An 18,802-nucleotide genomic window follows, 5' to 3' on the forward strand; every position below is an offset into this window, starting at 1 on the left:
GTCCTTGGGAAAGCATTGTTACTCCATCTCATGGCTGCCCTCTTGACCGTGGCACACCAGAAGCTGTGGCGGGAGCTCAGGAAATTTCTGCACAACCTCCGATTGAGAAAACAACCCTCTTTCAAAGTCGGTCTGGCAGATTCCCGGGCCATTGCGCAGGACTTCATGGAGTCTTCGGTTTCCCACACCAGCCCAGCCAGCAGAGGGCTGTGTCTTGGGGTCGGGATGAGAAGGACAGCCTGGATTCACGCCACAAAGTTTTCATCAGATGTGCAGGAGTTGATCCCTGCTGTGGCCTTTGAGTGCATGGACCTTTTTCATTCGTCCACCCATGACAAATTGACAAAAAAGAAAAGCTCCACTCAAAGCGCAAAGTTCTTGGTCATCCTGACAGAGCCGGTGAGAAATCCTTCCCTCAATTCCAGGGTAGGACAGATTCAAACTCCAAAACTTTTCTGGCTTAAAAGTTTTCAGAATCCGCGGTATGCAGAGGCATGACAGGCCACCCAGCGACAACAGAAGGAAGCGCCACAGTATGTTGCACAGGTTTTTCCACTCCCCCGCCCCTGCCTCAGACGGCAAGATCCAGTGATGTCAGGGTTGGGGAACACAGATGCCTTTGGGGGCTGTTTGGCTCTGTTTCAGGACACCTGAAAGCGTCTTTTCAGTGATCGAGTGAAGAGGAGGAGAGTATCCTATCTGTAGTCTCCACAGGCTTCAGTCTTCCTATCTTCTTCTGCCTCTACCATCCTCTGCCTCTACCATCCTCTCCTCCTCTTCATCAGATCGGGTCCCCGGCTCTTTTACTGGAGGCCCTCTCAAGCTTGGGGATACAGGTGATGGAAGCGGTTGGTCTTGTAGACAGGGGCTCTGGTTACTATTTGAGGATTTTTGCAGTACTCAAGAACAGCCAGTTTGGCCTCAGGGGGTGGTCCTGGCCATGTCATTTCTAAAACTGTCTTTACTGCTGGAACGCTTCAAGATGGTTACTCCCATGCACGTAGCCGAGTCTCTGTGTGCAGGGGACTGGATGTGTTCTCTGGACCTCAAGGATGCGTAACTGCGTCTACCCATATATCAAGCGCATCTGAAGTTTCTGCAGTTCACTATTATGTTGTACCATTTCCAGTAGAATGTGCTGCCCTTCGGCCTGAACTCCGCCCCTGGTGTCTTCACAGGTTGTATCTGTAACACACTTTTAACTCAACCTGCTCTTTAATATTCTTTTAGTTTGCTGTTGAATATTCTTGCTTCAATCAAAATACCCAGCACTCAGAGACTTTCGAAAACATGCTTTTCTTCAACACGCGACTACTCTGATACGTAGTATTACTGAAAGTTCAATAGTTAACCAGGGTTTGCTTCAGAGACCTTCAAAAACGTGTTTCTTCAAATACACAACCTCTCCGATGGTCAGGTTTACAGCATTCCCAGCATCTTGGAACACACAGCCTCTGCTTTTCAAGTCAGGTGTCCAACTCTTGCCTAGCAGGCACTCCTGTTTTGACCTCAGAACACAGGGGAACCAGCATCTTGAACCCACAGAAAAGGGGCAGCCTCTCTAAATGGCTCCCCTCACAGCTCCCAGTCTGCTCCACGCAATCTCGGCTCCTACAATTCCCTGATGCTTTGGTCGGCCTTCCTGCTGCTTCTACTGCTGCTCTCGTACAGTTTGGTCACCCATTTGCTCTCCCAGTGGCTCCTACATTGGCTCGCTGCTGGGCTGGTTTCCTTTTATACACTTGCAACCCCTTGACAGGGTACGAAGTCCAATTAGCACTGCCTGACCACATTCAACGGAACATGCCTTACCTTCAAAGCTCATAGCAAGCATCTTCCTCGTCCTAGTACAAAAGTGGTAAAGGAGCATAGTCTTCATTGCTCTTAGTTGCCTCTTCTTCGTCCCAGTACTGTCAATTGTCATGTGTGTGGAAACAATGGAAACTGGCTTTTAAAAGCCCAGGAAGAGTTTGGGAAGGGTTGGGTTGGTTGTCAATAGAAAAGGGGGGATACCATGTCTCACCTAAAGGCACCTTATTCCTTCTCATCCTACTTCTAGGTCTTCAAGGCTTGTCATTTTTCCTAATGTTATTCTGACCAAAGAGAATGGGGTGACAGTTTCCTAAAAATGTTTCTGGGAATAAGGGTTCATCATGAAATGGAGAGGGACAATACCGCATCTCACATGAGGATCTTTCCTTCCCATTCCCCAAGAACCCTCAACGCAGGTAATGCTCTCTCGCTTCTCCACCCCCACAGTCAGGATCCAAAAGTGTTGGACTTTTCCAGGCTATCTCTGTAAAGGATCCAAGAGAAATAGATGCGAGGATGCCCTTAGGTCTCTCACAACTCACATTGCCAAAGCCAAGGGAGAAGCAGAATACGTTCCAATCCTTGTCAGTATTTGGTTACTGAAGCAGTAGGGAAACAAGAGTGGTAAAAAGGCTGCCCTTCGGGGAAAGGTTATTCAGAAGGAGACAATCATATTTTGCAGAGAAATATTAAAGAACATAAATGTGAATCTTGTTTTCCCTGAAGAGTTGTTATTAGAGTAAAGCTGCAAAATGACGAATGCCGTCAAGTGGTTATGAACCTCTTGTCAGTTGATCTAAACCATCACAGAGCAATTATTATTGTGAAATGCTGTTCGGGCAGGGGAATATATCTGTATGGCACACCTTTGGAGGAGTACACCTGGCATGGGAGTAAACCAGATGTGAACTGTGGTAGTAGGCCTGTCATGGAAGTAGACCAGGAAGAAGTTGATGTGCTATAAAGTGGTATTGACCGAGGCATTCTATGTTGTTTATGATGTCAAAGAAAGAACTTTATAAAAACTCCTTACTGTCATACATATGTGTGCTCCTGGACATTCAAATCTTGCTGTGTTTAACTTCTCTGCACCGTCCACTCCCTCCTCTGCTCTGTTCTATCCCTCCCTCTTGTCTGTTCCTGTCTGTACCCCCCCCCCCCACATCCTTCCCTCATTTATTGTCATGCTCTTACATTATCTGAAATGTCATCAGGCCTAGTATGATAGTTTGTGGTTTGTTTGTCCTTCCCCCTTTTCCTCCCCCCATCCTTCCCTGATTTACTGTCAAGCTCTTAAACTATCTGAAATGTAGTCAGGCCTAGTACGATAGTTATTTGTTGTTATTCTGAATGACTCAAGACCTTGTAAAAATAAGTATTGTATTTTACCTTTGTTACCTCTGCCGCATTGAAGCTCTTTGAAACACTTTCTGTGTATAGGCGCTCTACAAATTACCAATAAAATAAATAAAGGAGTCATATTTCTTCAGTTGTGGCAAATTATCCTGACCAAAACCATCATTGTGGCTATTTATGAACTGAGGAAAAGGGAACTTTATTTTGAAGAGGATAAATCTTACTCTTGTCCAAGGAGGAAAAACATTCTTCCACTTTACTTTGTTGAATCATTGAAGTGTTCAGACTTTCTGTTGACAAGTTGAAGCTACAAAGAACTGTGCTGGAACTTTCTGTTGACAAGTCGAAGTTGCAACGAACTGTGTTGCAAACCGGGATTTCCTGATTTCTTTTTGGAACTGTGGAGCAGAATCCTGTTGAAACCTGGGGAAGGGGCATTTCACCCAGGCTATAAGGAGAAACTGTTGTTACATCACAAACTCCATTGTTATACTAGTTTTGCTCGTTTTGAACTGCTATGCATTACCTTATTTATGTATTGTATGTATAAGCGTGAAGGACAGATATCTTTTGTTAGTGTGCTTTTTTAGTTTGTTTTAGTCCAGGATATCCTCGTCATGGTAGAGAGGCATTCATCCAACCTTCTAATTCAATGAAATGGAATTTGTTGAAAAATCTTCACAAAGTTGTCTGCCTCACATTTCTGACCCCTCACAGAAGTGAAAGTGCAGCCTCCTGTGTTGGTCTTCATCATTGTGGAGCAATACTTGTGCATTTAATTATATTGGTGCATGTACCATTGTAACTTGTGAAGGGGTTGTGGAATGGGAGTTGGATGACACCTTTAGCCATTGTGCAACTCGAGCATTTAGATTCTGAAAAATGATCTGCTGTATATGTGAAAAGACTAGAAGCAGCACTTCTCCTTTCCTGCCTCTGCATCATTTGGTTGCTGATGTCACGTCCCAATCCATTGTTCGCACCCTGACTGGAATATCAGCATATGTGTGCTCCTGGATATTCGAATACTTGCTCCCACCAGATTGTCTGAAGTGTTACTCTCCCACAAGCTGCCCTGTGGGATTTCCAGCTCCTCATCCTCAGAGTCGCCCAATGGCACCTGTCTCATCCAATCGTTTTAAGTGATGGATCCTGGCTGGTGTGTAACCTGCATCCCTGAATTTCTGATAATTGCTCTTCCCCAAAATAACACAAGTGTGACTCTCCCACAAGCTGTCCTTAAGGATTTCCTCCTGCTCCTCTCAGTGTGAAGAAAAACCTGTACCGGTTTTCTTCTCATGGCATGTATGTCGCTTACAGTCTCTTATATGGAGGACACTCGGTTTCTTCTCCTATGCCAACAATTACTGCTGTTTTCTCCATAACTCTGGAGATGTCACACAAAAGCCATGTGCATGTTTCTCTTGCGGTCTTCCAAGCCTTTATCCCTCCCAGGGATTCCCTCCCTCTCGCTAAACTTGTGTTGTTTGCCCATTCCAAATCACTGAATGCGTCACGCAGCGTTCTGTCTGCAACTCTCACTCTCTAAGTCCCCAGTCACTAGCTACATGTTTGTATCCTTCTTCCCACTCAACTCCTCGAACTCCACTCAAGCGTATTGTCCACTACCCTGAATTTCCTAAGTCTACCTCCGGCAATGACCCCCTGCCTCTCTGAAAGCTGCCTAAGACTGAAAAGGGGCACCACCAACACATATCCCCCAAGTTCCTTCCAGTCATATTACCTGAAATTGAGGCGATTCAAGGTTCTATCCAATAACTGAGATTTGTTATCTATTTTATTGACGTATTGCATCATTTTATGTACCTCAAAAGTACCTGCTCACTTGCACATCATTTAAAACGTATTTCAACCCAGTTACTCTGTGTGGCTGGCGCATTGCCAGATGGAGCCCACCACGATTTGTATTGACACGCAGTTGTTTAATTCTTGTATACTCTTGATTCATCTCTTACATACGGTGTACCTTATGCAGATAACAAGGCAGCTAAGTTGCCTGTCTCAGAATGGTTGTCTTTTGTGCCTGACAATAATGAGTGGCGGGGATAGTCTCTTCTTGAGGAAATATGAGAGTGGAATCTTTAGAGCAGTACCTAAGAGAAGACTGTTTGCATTAATCATACATTGGCCATGGTCGCTTTGGTGTTCTGGATGAGTTATTCCTAAAATGAGGATGCTTGTAGTGTTTGGGAATCTCCCAAAAGTTGGAAATGGGACTGATCCATCCAGCACATCGAACTAATCTAACGCTTACTTGGTAATCACTCCAGAACCTGTAGTTCTTGGACTCCTCTTAAATAATAACACCAACACTCCAAAAGCCTCCTATGATTGCAGCAACTTTATGTGCTGCTATCTACCTTATATAAGGGAACGGGGTCGGTTTGCAACTGGGCAGGGTAGATTACACAATAACACTCGCTGCACCCAACTCAAATGAATGCACTTGCTAGGCCCACAGTAGCCATGTCTTCCCAGATAGTTCTGTCACCCACAGTTTTGTAATGCAGGGCTCTCAGGCTGCATAAAGAGTCCCGGGTTTTTCTTCTGCACTCATTTCATTTTAAATTGTGTAAAATCAATAACATAGATGTTGGAAAAGTGTATTTTAACATTGCATCGAATCAAACATATACTTTCATACCCCACAGATGGTTCATTTACGGAACAATCCTCCTTGGCCTTGCATTGCACAGTGAACCTCCTGACATTATCACACCCGCAGTTCATGATTTAAGTCTTCCCGGACTTGTGACCCTTCAGGTAAGTCGTTCATTTTATTATATAAAATGCATGAAAACACCTATCATCTTTTTACCCTTAAGAACAAACTTAATAGCTTGAGGATCATTTAATGTACTACGTTTTTTGACAGCAAGGGAATTGGGCAGAACTCTGGGAACTTCTCATGCAGATCTGTTCGGCAGTTTTGTTAATGCCTTCAGAGAGATTTTTCCTCATAGGCTGGGATGCCTGAAAAGTCCAGCGAAAGATGCATATTTCTCCCCTGAAACGTTTACTGTGGAGTGCGTGGAAAACGTGTTTGGTCCCCAAAACCCGCCTTAGTGGAAGACTGTGCAGTCAGTGAATCGTTTCAGCCAGAGAGGATGTGGAATTGTGACCAATCAGAATTGACCAATCCGGGCACACAGATCATGACAGCCTTCCGATTGGCTGAAGTCTTTGTGCACTGTTGTAACCTCCACATTCTGCCCAATTAAAGACGACGGCTTGTTGCCACCAGAATATAAATCCCTAATGATTCACCCGATTAGCCAACTGCTTCCATCGCCCAATGGTTGAAAGTGCTGCCAATCAATTGCCTTGAAGATCAAACGTAGTTTTCGAATAAGACTCACTTTGTACTTTCTGAAATTTTAAAGCAAGTTGACTTGTGCTCAGTTTTGCCTAACTGTATTGTATCTTCTGAGATACAGAAATAACCAATATTACACCCACAGTATTTGCTTTAAAACATCAATTAAAAGTGTGCGGACTCGTAATTGGTTAAATCCTTTGAAAAATGTGCTACTGTTTTGCGAATGATCAAGTGCTGAGGGTGTTTTGATATCAGGAATACCAATACGATCCAAAGTGATGCACGTGTCTCAAGATTCCTTTGCAAACACTTGAGAGGGCATACAATAAACCGTTTGAAAGTATTTGTGGATTGTTGATTGCACAAAACCGTTCATCCTGTGGTAGGCTACCACCAAGAGAAAATAAAAAAATATCCATTTTGTCGTTACGATTAGTACAGATCACATTTTGTTCTCATTAAAATTGCTCTCCCCGAAAAGCACATGTGCAATATGACGAGCTTCTGCAAAACACTGATTTACCCCAAGGAATATGCTACCCAGAATCAGGCATTGAATAAATGGCATATTTTCTGCCCTCATACATTTGGTTGCTCTAAAACAATTAGAAAACAACATTGGTGTTCTGGAGCACATGTATGTATTTGCTACAATGTAAATGAACTGGGAGCAAACATAGGTCGACTAACTCCTAGACACATATACTTTTGAAATATTTGAAAATACATTTAGATTTTGGTTGATTGGGGAAGCACCCACCAACCGGCAACTGTGCTGTAATTTACATGGTCGAAGGCTGAGGAGATTGGCAAGTACTTCAACTCCAAACATTGCCTGCCCTGTGCAACCTTTGGCTTGTAAAGTGGTGTGTGTCAAAAGTTATCCATGGGACAGAGTGCTCTGTAAATGTTCCTCAGGCGGGGGTGAGGAGGAGAGGGTTAGGCAGCAGAGTATTCCCTATGTGCGTAATGCAACGAAGTGTGTCACAGCCTATATTAGATGTCTTCACCTTCAAGCTCAGCTTCACAGTGCTGTTTAATTAAATCAGTACCTAAGTATGGTATGTGATAGTAATCCCAGGCAATGGTTTTAGTTCCTGGACTGGCGAAACATGTCAACGGTGCATCACCTTCTGATGACTATAGTTTAGTTGATAAATGCTAGGGTGTGCTACACAGGATTTGTAAAGCAACTTTGGGTCCACTGTTTGATAACCTTACCTGATATAAGATACAAGTCCCTATATAAGTAATGGTATGACCCAAGTATATGTTGCAATAGATGCATGATCTTTGATCCGAGTAAAAAGGCTAAATTTCTGCAAACATAGATTTTCCATAGGCCAGGCAGTTCTAGAGGAGGTAGACGCCTATTATTATTTCGGATTACCAATTAACAACTTAATACATTGTGAGAACCAAATTGAAAAATGTGTAACCACATTGGCCAGGAGAGGAATGACATTAACAAAGGTTTCCAACCACTATGGATCTTGGACCATTTCCCATGCAATAAAGATCTATAAAATGCAGGATATTCTGGCTGCCACATTTGGGACTGAATTGTGGGGCCATGTAAACACTAGTTCACTAATGAAAAAAAAGAAAATTACGTATTGTAACTGCTCCTTAGCCTACCAAACAGTCCCCTGACTATAACCATGGAATTGAAATTGGCTTGGGATGGCATTGACTTCATAGTGAAACCATGGAAAGTACCTTAAGCTTCATACATATTAAGAGGGACTGGAGGATGTTTTGAATCATTCAGGGTCACTGAAACTAGAGTGGTTGTCATCCTTAAAGGAAATATCCAGGAAGCTGATTATACTAGATCTCAGATAGCTCAGATTTGTATTTGTATTTTTATTGTTTTATATAGCGCCTTAATCCAAGGCGCTTTACAGTTAACAAGTAACACATAAAACATGGAACAGTAGAAGCAAAACAGTAAACATGAATCAAACCATAAAATATGCATTTAGAACAATTTGCAAGTAAGAAGGGAGAAGAGAGGAGAGGGGTAGAGAAGGATCGAGAGGGAGAGAGTAATGAGTGAAGTGAGCAACAAAATAGAAAAGATCATAGGAGAGACGGGGACAGATAAAGAGAATAGAGGGAGGATAATAGAAGGAGGGAGGGAATAGAGAGAGGGGAAGGTATCAGTGAGGGGAGTGAAGAAGTAAATTCAGTGAGGAGTAGAAAGAGGAATAGGTGGGGGAGGAGCAGATAGTGAGAGGTAGGGAGTTGCAGTGTAAGGGGGCAAGAAGCTGAAAGGAGTGGAAACTAGAAGAGGCACATGGTGGTGGGGGAACAGAAAGTAAGAAGAGATCAGCAGAATGAAGGGAGCGAGAGGGGGTATAGAATGAGAGGAGAGAAGAGAGGTAAGGAGGAGCAAGGTCATGAAGAGATTTAAAGACAAGACAAAGGAAGTGAAATTTAAGCTGGGATTGGAAAGGAAGCCATCCTAGGTAGAAAGTGAGTTGAAAATAGAGTCATGAGAAGAGAGTAGACAGAGAGTAAGTATGGCAGAATGATAAAGGGATATGAGTGGGGAAGATGGGAAGTGGGAAGACCTAAGAAGAGAGAGGAACAATAGAGAAGGCGCGAGAAGATGAGGGAGGAAATTAAGAATTTGGTAGCATAGAATGAGAGAGGGGACGGACTTTACGGGTGTTGAAGAGATGATAGCGACATGCCCAAGCAGTGAGGGAGATATGATGAGAGAAAGAGAGGGAAGAGTCAAAGTATATGCCTAGATTATGATCTAGATGCCAGATGAGCTTGGTTATGTTTATAAAACCAGGCTGAGGACTGCATTTTAACGTTGTTATATAGAAGACATCTGGAAACTCAATGCAGATTAGAAACTAGTGACACACTATTTTGATGGAAACCTTAACATTGGTTTAAGAAATAATTAGATACACTGTTTCCAAAATCTGTAAAATTACTACTAGTTAAATTAAGATTAGGTTCCGGGCCTTAAATTTCAAGGCACGATGGAACATAAAGCCTTCAGGCAATTGTATATATTGCAAATTATGGGAGGAACATATTTATCCCTTTATTTGCATTTGTCTGCTGTACAGTGTCCCAAGAAAACAGTTCTTGAGACCTCTGTTTAATTATTATAATGTAGGGAGCGTTTAGGATGCAATGTTGAAAGAACATCTGATGAACGTGACACATTTGCAATATTGAATTTCCTTGAGCACGGTTGGCCTGTTTGCATGAAATATATAAACCAGAATTCCGCGTCTATATCACAACTAATCGCGTAATACATGCCACATACCCGCAATGCTAATTGGAGTTTTTAGTTTAACTAATTTTTATTAAGCTAAGAATTCATACATTCAGGAACAATATCAAGTAATTCTTTGTGAAATATTTAGTAAGTAACCTTTAACAAAACATTTAAAAATAATAATACAAAAACAGCAATGGTCAAATTGCAATAATGTAAGAAAACTTAGAAAGTTAACAATGGCCTAGATATGCAGTCCAAAAATATTTCATAAAGGGGGGGACAGTAACAAAAAACATAAAGGAATAAACATAACATATACTAACAAACAGACAAGAGAAAAAAGGATGGGGGGTAGGAAAAATATAAATAGTGAAATTATAGATACATCAGGTAATTCTTATATTTCAAGTACTGTATAAACATATTCCATTTCTTATTGAATTTGGGCAACATATATTCATTGATGCAAAGCAGTGTTCCATTCTAAGGATTGAACAAATTGAATTTCACCACAAAATATATGAGAGATTGGTTACATTTTTCCAGTTGCTAGTAATATTATGAAAAGCAATCATAACAAATAAATTGAACAAACATTCAAATTGTCTGATAATAGGAATATTGAAGGAGCCACACATCAAATTCTTGAGTGATAAGGGAGCAGAAAAAGTAAAAATCAACTCTAATTGTCGCCAAACATTAGTCCAAAATAAATAAACTAAATTGCATTTAAATATCATACGTAAAAAGTTAGCATTAGGCTCATTACAAGACCAGCATTTATTTGAGGAATCTGGAAGATTTTTGGCGATGCTTTGTGGAGTGATAAAGGCTCTATACATAATGAAGGAATACGTTTGGGTGAGATAGGCCGCTGATGTGGTGGAGTGACATATAGTCCAGATTTTATCCCAAATTTCATTTGAAGGTTTGAAGTCCCAATCAATTTCCCTGTTCCTGATTGTGGCAAGATAATGAGAAGTTGACAAGTGTGAATTATTTAGGAAGGAATACAATTTAGCAACTTTATTAGAAGGATTATTGATTAGAAAAGTTAGGAATGGGGAAGGGGATTTCTGATTAATTGTATGCAGGGATTTAAAAAGAGCATTAATTAAGGAGGAATGAAAAGAGCGGTCTGATGCAGGAATGTTATATATAGAGTTAATATTGATAAAGGGGACAGCATTGCCATTTTGAATTAATTGTTTTACGAATTTTATGCCAACTGAATACCATCTCTGAATGATATCTATGTTCGATTTAGTACAATTGAGTTTGTTAAACCATAAAAAGATGTCTTAGAGTTCAGTTCTATGAAAGGCTGTGGTAGGACAACTATTCCAAATTCATTTTAAACGATTTAGTGTGGGATAGGATGAGATCTTTGGCCAAGATGAAGTAATTAGAAAATGTGATATAGAAAGAGATGCAAAAATACTAGATTCTGTTGAACACCAGCGAGGCTTATTAATTGGGAATGATTCATAATATAAAAAGGTATTGCATTGTTTCAGAGCAAAAGCTTTATGATAAAGGGGCAAGTTTGGAAATTTGACACCGCCAAGTGTGTTGGGTAGTTTCAAATTATTGGAAGCAATTCTGGGAATTTTATTGTTCCAAAGAAATTTTAATAGTATAGAGTCCAGTTTTTTAAAGAAAGAAGAGTGAATTTTGATAGGGATCATTGATAGAGAGTATAAAACAATAGGAGTGATCATCATTTTTATGGTATCTAATCTGCCCCACCATGTAAAATAGAGCAGAGACCACCTTTCAACTAGTTCTGTAACTTTGTTTATAATATATTTGGTATTAAGATTAATTGAGGAGATTATATCATTAGTTATTGAAAGACATAGGTACTTCATTTGGGAAGATTGCCATGGTAATCCAAACATAGGGATGTTAGATCTGTTACAAGAACAAGTTAGGGGCATAATCTCGGATTTATCAAGATTTAATTTGTAGCCTGAAACTAGAGAGTAGTCTGTTATTATGTTTATTAAATGAGGAATAGAAGTGGCAGGATTAGAAAGATAAATAAGTATATCATCTGCGTAAACTGATAATTTAGTTTCTATATTATTTCAAGAAATTCCTTTAATGTAAGGATGTAAACTAATATTTTGAAGCAAAGGTTCTAAGGCGAGATTAAATAATAATGGAGAGAGTGGGCAACCTTGGCAAGTGCCTCTTTGAATTTTAAAAGAGAGAGATAGAAAATGATTGATTAGAATACGTGAAGATGGAGTGGAATATAAGAGTTCAATTAGATTAAGGAAATAACGAGGAATGCCATACCACAAAAGGGAATTCAATAGAAATGACCAAGAACCAGGATCAAACGCTTTTTCTGCATCAAGTGTAATCAGAGCGGAAGGAATAGTAGACGATTGAGTATGTGCTCAAATGTTAAAAATTAATCGAGAGTTGGAGGAAGAATACCGACCTTTCATAAAACCCGACTGATCACAATGAATAAGGTTAGGAAGAATAGATTCTAATAGTTTAGCAAGTATTTTAGCATATATTTTAGAGTCCGAATTAATAAGAGATATGGGATGATAATTTTTAACGATAGAAGGATCCTTATCTCGTTTGGGAAAAGAAACAAGGGGGGCTTCACCAAATATGCCTGGACTTTGTTTGATATTAATTATTAATATAATAAGTGAACAATTCTAAGATTTTGGGGGCTAAAGAATCAATAAAAGTTTTATAAAAATCTAATGGAAAACCATCAGGACCGGAAGCTTTATTAGGTTGAAGTTCATATATGGCTTGTTTTATATCTGACAACGAAATTGGGAATTTAAGGGACGAAAAATCAGTTGGATAATTGATATCATTTTTCTTTAAAATGTTGAAAAAGGAATTAATATTATCAAGTCAATAGAATCATCTTTAGAATATAGATTTGAGTAGAATTGAATAAAAGCATTACGTATATCCTTCGGGTTAGTGAGTCTAAAGCTGTCAGTGGAAGTTATATGTGTGATCGTTGACTTCTGTTTCCTTTTCTTTAAGTAAGAGGCTAGCATTTAATCAACTTTATTCGAATTATTATAGAACGAATTATTATAGAATTTAGTTTATGATTTAAGGAATGAATTGGCTGCTTTATCAGTACAAACTTGATTAAATTCCATATGCTCTTTAGTAAGGGGTTTTAAAGTGTTGGGATCTGGATTAGTGAAATTCGATTTCTCTAAATCTTTTATTCGGATCAAAGATAACGTTTAGTCTTTTTTTGTTGGCTATATATTGGATAATAAAACCTCTGAGTGACGCTTTGAAAGCATCCCAATTATTGTGGACAAATGCATGTTGTGGGAGGTTATTTAAGAAAAATTCTTTAATGAAAATGTTGGTTTTATCAATGACATTTTTATCTTTTAATAGAAAAGTATTACATTTCCATCTGGGAGATAGGTGTTTAGGAGGCGACCATTCAATTATTGTAGAGACCAAAGCATGGTCAGTGATAGTAACAGGGTCTATTACTGAATTCAAAATAGAAGAGGCTAATGATGAGTTAACAAAAATATAATTGATTCTCGAGAAAGATTGATGGGGAGGGGAAAAAAAGGCAAAATCAATTGATTGAGGGTGACAAAATCGGCAAGCATCTAATGGATTTAGATTTTGTAATATATTCAGAAAACAAATATGAGATTTGGAATTGACAAAGTTAGATTTAGATTTACGGTCTAAAGAAAAGTCCACAATTTGATTAATATCTTCACAAAATACAATAGAATCATAAGATTTAGTTGTAAGCTTAGACAGAAAAGAAGTCCAAAAGAGTGGATTAGGTGTATTCGGCCATAAACATCAACAATTGTGGCTGAAACATTATTAATGATACCTTGAACAATAATCCATCTTCCTTCTGGATCTTTATCTTCATCAATCAAAGAAAAATTAAGGAGCTTATTAATTAGAATTGATACACCAGCTTTTTTTCCACAGTGTTGGCATATAGGGTGTGACTAGACCATGTAGCTTTACTTAAACATTCTCTGCATGTGTTTCTTGCAAGCATATGATTTCAGATTTTTGTTTAGAATGTTTTGTATGCTTAATTGGATGATTTAAACCCTTAACATTCCAGAAACACATTTTTATAGACATGAGGAGAATAAGAAATGATGGTGTCTAACATAAATATTAATCTTACAATATAAATAAAAACAAAATGTTAAACTGAGGTAGATCTTTGAGGAATGGAGTAGCATCAATTTATAAAAATATTCGCAAACATTTGAGTCAATGAAACATAAAGGGTTGAACACGAGGAGGGAAAGAAAACAATAAAAACAGAATAAATGAAGATAGTAGAAGTGTGCAATGTTGAGATAAATAAAGAGTAGATAATAAAATAAGAACAGATAATAGTTGTCAGAAGTAAAAGAGGAAAGAGAGAACAAGTAATTCATAGGGGATGTCGGATGAGAAGATTGAAAGAGCATGAACAGCGAGACAGAGAGTAGAGAGGAAAACCAAGTTTAAAGAAAAAGAAAACCAGAAATGTAAAGACATACGGGGTAATTCATAGATTTCAGCGCAGAGGCAGCGCACGGGAGCAGCGCAGAGAGGGACCGTGCACCAGCGTGCGCCACCCGTGTGCGCTAAGCAGCATTTTGGTGCACCACGTATTCATGGAATTGCCAAGCCATTTTGAGCGCTGGCGCAGAGAACATCCCGCAGCGCCAGTTACGCCCTCAAGAACGCCCCTTACGCAAGGAAAAACCATTGAAATCCCTGATGCAGCGCAAAGGGCCGCGCTAACCCTGGACCACCTAACAGGGCCGCTGCACTGCAAACGCGCAAGCGGGGAACAAGTATTTCTGGTGGGCATGGGAATTTTCACACGCTATAGGCCTTGGGCGAGCAGGGTATGTGTATTTCTGGGGTGCGCGGGAAGTTCCACACGCGATTTCGCTTGCAGAGCGGGGTACGTGTATTCTGAGGGGTGCGCGGGTACTTTCACACGCAATTTTGCTGTCTGAGCGGGGTATGTGTATTCTGAGGGGTGCGTGCGTACTTTCACACGCGATTCCGCTTGCAGAGCGGGGTACATGTATTCTGAGGGGTGCGTGGGTACTTCCACACGCGATTTCGCTTGCAGAGCGGAGTACATGTATCCAGTGGGGTGCGCTGGGAGTTTCACACGCGATTTCGCTTGCAGAGCAGGGTACGTGTATCCAGTGGGGTACGCAGGGAGTTTCACACGCGATAGGCCTTAGGTGAGCGGGGTACGTGTATCCAGTGGGCTGCGTGTGGAGTATCGCACGCGATAAGCCTTGGGTGAGCTGGGTACGTGTATTTCTGTGGTGCTCGCAGAGTTTCACACGTGATTCCGCTTGCAGAGTGGGTACGTGTATCCAGTGGGGTGCGTGGGGAGTTTCACACGCGATAGGCCTTGGGCGAGCGGGGTCCGTGTATTTCTGGGGTGCGCGGGGAGTTTCACATGCTATTTCGCTTGCAGAGCAGGGACCGTGTATCCAGTGGGGTACACAGGTAGTTTCACACGTGATAGGCCTTGGCCGAGCAGGGTACGCGTATTTCTGGGGTGCGTGGGGAGTTTCACGCGCGATTTCGCTGTCTGAGCGGGGTACGTGTATTCTGAGGGGTGCGCGGGTACTTTCACACGCGATTCTGCTTGCAGAGCGGGGTACGTGTATTCTGAGGGGTGCGCGGGTACTTTCACATGCAATTTTGCTTGCAGAGCGGGGTACGTGTATCCAGTGGGGTACGCGGGGAGTTTCACACGCGATTTCGCTTGCAGAGCACGGTACGTGTATCCAGTGGGGTGCACGGGGAGTCTCACACGCGATAGGACTTGGGTGAGCGGGGTATGTGTATTTCTGTGGTGCACACAGAGTTTCATACGCGATTCCGCTTGCAGAGCGGGGTACGTGTATCCAGTGGGGTGCGCGGGGAGTTTCACACGCGATAGACCTTGGGGGAGCGGGGTACATGTATTTCTGGGGTGCGTGGGGAGTTTCACATGCGATTTCACTTGCAGAGCGGGGTATGTGTATTTCTGTGGTGCACACAGAGTTTCATACGCGATTCCGCTTGCAGAGCGGGGTACGTGTATCCAGTGGGGTGCGCGGGGAGTTTCACACGCGATAGACCTTGGGGGAGCGGGGTACATGTATTTCTGGGGTGCGTGGGGAGTGCCACACGCGATTCCACTTGCAGAGCGGGGTATGTGTATCCAGTGGGGTGCACGGGTAGTTTAACATGCGATATGCCTTGGGCGAGCGGGGTACGTGTATTTCTGGGGTGCATTGGGAGTTTCACACGCGATTTCGCTTGCAGAGCGGGGGACAATTATCTAGTGGGGTGCGCGGGTAGTTTCACACACGATAGGCCTTGGGTAAGTGGGGTACGTGTATTTCTGGGGTGCGCGGGGAGTTTCACACGCGTATTCGCTGTCTGAGCGGGGTACGTGAATTCAGTGGGGTGCGCAGGGAGTTTCACACGTCAATTGGCAGTGTGGGTCCTCCCAGGTGTGCCCTCTAATCCCTCCCCAGCCCCTGCAGGCAGCCCACACCACAGGCACTACCCTGCACCCCTGGTCATGTCCCGCAGGCAGCCCATCCACCATGGGTATGCCCCCCAGCCAGCCCACATGTCACCTTGCACCAGTGATCACCAACTCATGTCCCCCTGCATTCCCACCCACAGAGCATTGACGGCACCAGCCAGCAGGCCCCGACTCATGTCCCGCTGTACCCCCACCCACCCAGCATTGACAGGCACCTGCCAGCAGGCCCCGACTCATGTCCCCCTGCACCCCCACCCACCCAGCATTGAGGGGCACCTGCCAGCAGGCCCCGACTCATGTCCCCCTGCACCCCCACCCATGCAGCCTTGACAGGCACCTGCCAGCAGGCCCTGACTCATGTCCCACTGCACCCCCAACCACCCAGCATTGACGGTTAGGGCCTGACTCATGTCCCTCTGCACCCCCACCCACCCAGCATTGGCGGTTAGGGCCCGACTCATGTCCCCCTGCACCCCCACCCACCCAGCATTCATGGGCATCTGTCAACAGGGCCAACTCATGTCCCCCTGCACCCCCACCCACCCAGCATTGACGGTTAGGGCCCGACTCATGTCCCCCTGCACCCCCACCCACCCAACATTGACGGTTAGGGTCTGACTCATGTCCCCCTGCATCCCCACCCACTCAGCATTGACGGTTAGGGCCCGACTCATGTCCCCCTGTACCCCCACCCACCCAGCATTGATGGGCACCTATCAGCAGGGCCTGACTCATGTTCCCCTGCAGCCCCACCCACCCAACATTGACGGTTAGGGTCTGACTCATGTCCCCCTGCATCCCCACCCACTTAGCATTGACGGTTAGGGCCCGACTCATGTCCCCATGTACCCCCACCCACCCAGCATTGACGGGCACCTGTCAGCAGGGTCCGACTCATGTCCCCCTGCACTCCCACCCACCCATTACCTGTCAGCAGGGCCCGACTCATGTCCCCTCCAACACCTCATAAAGATGCACAATCATGGGCCTCATGTCCACCAAAATCCCACAGCACGCCACCCCAGTCTTGAGAGGCAATCAAGTCCTCAATCCACCCCACACTGAAATGCCTATTTCATGACACAAACCAAAAGTCAACTATGTACATCAATACATGTCCCTCACACACACACACTGGGTACCAATGATTGTGTAAATCCACATTTTCACATGCAGTAACCCAATGAGCGAATACCACACATGGAAGTAATAAATCAAAATGTATTATGAAATAAATGAATGAAATGAAATGAAAACATGAAAAATATTTCAAACATGAAATGAAATGCATGTCCAAAACAGAATTAAAAAAAATGAAGAACCAATCCAAAGTAATCCAAAAGAAAATGTTTCCAAACTCTCGGTCCACCAAAGCAAATCCAAAGGAAACGCAAATTGTAAAATCCATTGATCCATGGTGAGTAAAAAAATAAAATTCTCTCATAAATCCACTGTTCAACTATGTACAACCATTTCATCCAGGGTCCATGAGCCCAACGAAAGGAATGAAACCTATCAAAATAACTACCTAGGAAATAACTATATACAAAAGTGTGGGGCATAGTCCAATCACCTCAAAAATAAAGCAAAACAAAAATGAAACCTAACACTACAAACTATATACAATGGCGGCGGGCTAGTCCGACGGCTCACTTTTCGATTTCCCAGGCCAGGGCATCATCGAACTCCTCGTCTATGTTCTGGAGGCGGGCCTCTTCCATGGCCCGAGGTTTCGCAGGGACAATGCCATGTCCACCTCCTCAAGGCATCGCTCCCACCTTCAGCCTGCTGCTGCCGTACATGTGCCCTGCCCGTTTTTGCCTTCATGTCATCCTCCTGCTGGGGTCCAGTTGTTGGGGTGGCCACACCTGCTGGACCTCCGACTCCTGACTGTGGCAGGGATGTGTCCTCCACCAGCCTGGCCGCTGGGTCAGGGACAGCTCCACAGGGTGCCCGGGTGACACTTGGGCAGGAAGATGGCACGGAGGACGACCGGCGCATAGGGTGTTCAATTGAGGAGGGGGTCGGCAGAAGCTCCAGAACACGGAGAAACCGAGCACTGGTTACCCCGCCCAGTAGGTTGACGCGGTCTCCGAGACATTCGAAATGACGTGCGCTGTCCTCGCGAGGACCCCGCACGCCATCCCAAATGTCACGAACACGCAACACCACCCCACCCAGGACAGGCTCAAGCCGGTCCCGGATTGCCACATCCACAGGGAGAGGAAGGACAGTTGTTGTGCGGCTATACCCTCCCTGAAAACGGGTCTGGACGAAGGCATCCCTGCTGGTGCCGGATGATGCAGTCACAGAATCGGGAACAGGATTACATACAGGCACCTCCGCGGTGGCCTGTGCTGCCTCCTTTCCCTGCCCCTGGACTGGCACCAGTGGAATCCCCCCTCCAGGCCCCGTGTGTGTGACTTCCAAGGCCTCCTCCTCAACCAAACCCCCCACCAACCTGGATGACTCTGTGCCA

At 43.4% G+C, this 18,802-nt stretch overlaps 1 protein-coding gene across 1 annotated transcript in view; it reads left to right on the forward strand.

The window, feature by feature from the left end:
• PIK3C2G (phosphatidylinositol-4-phosphate 3-kinase catalytic subunit type 2 gamma) overlaps positions 1-18,802 on the forward strand; it is a 3,221,975-nt gene that overhangs the window by 1,333,777 nt on the left and 1,869,396 nt on the right. The window contains exon 14 of the mRNA XM_069628394.1: positions 5,841-5,952. Within this exon, the coding sequence (XP_069484495.1) occupies positions 5,841-5,952 (112 nt within the window). The remainder of the gene's footprint in view (positions 1-5,840; positions 5,953-18,802) is intronic.

This window comes from Ambystoma mexicanum, chromosome 12 (assembly GCF_040938575.1).
Source record: "Ambystoma mexicanum isolate Mex_15411 chromosome 12, UKY_AmexF1_1, whole genome shotgun sequence".
Taxonomy (NCBI): Eukaryota; Metazoa; Chordata; class Amphibia; order Caudata; family Ambystomatidae; genus Ambystoma; species Ambystoma mexicanum.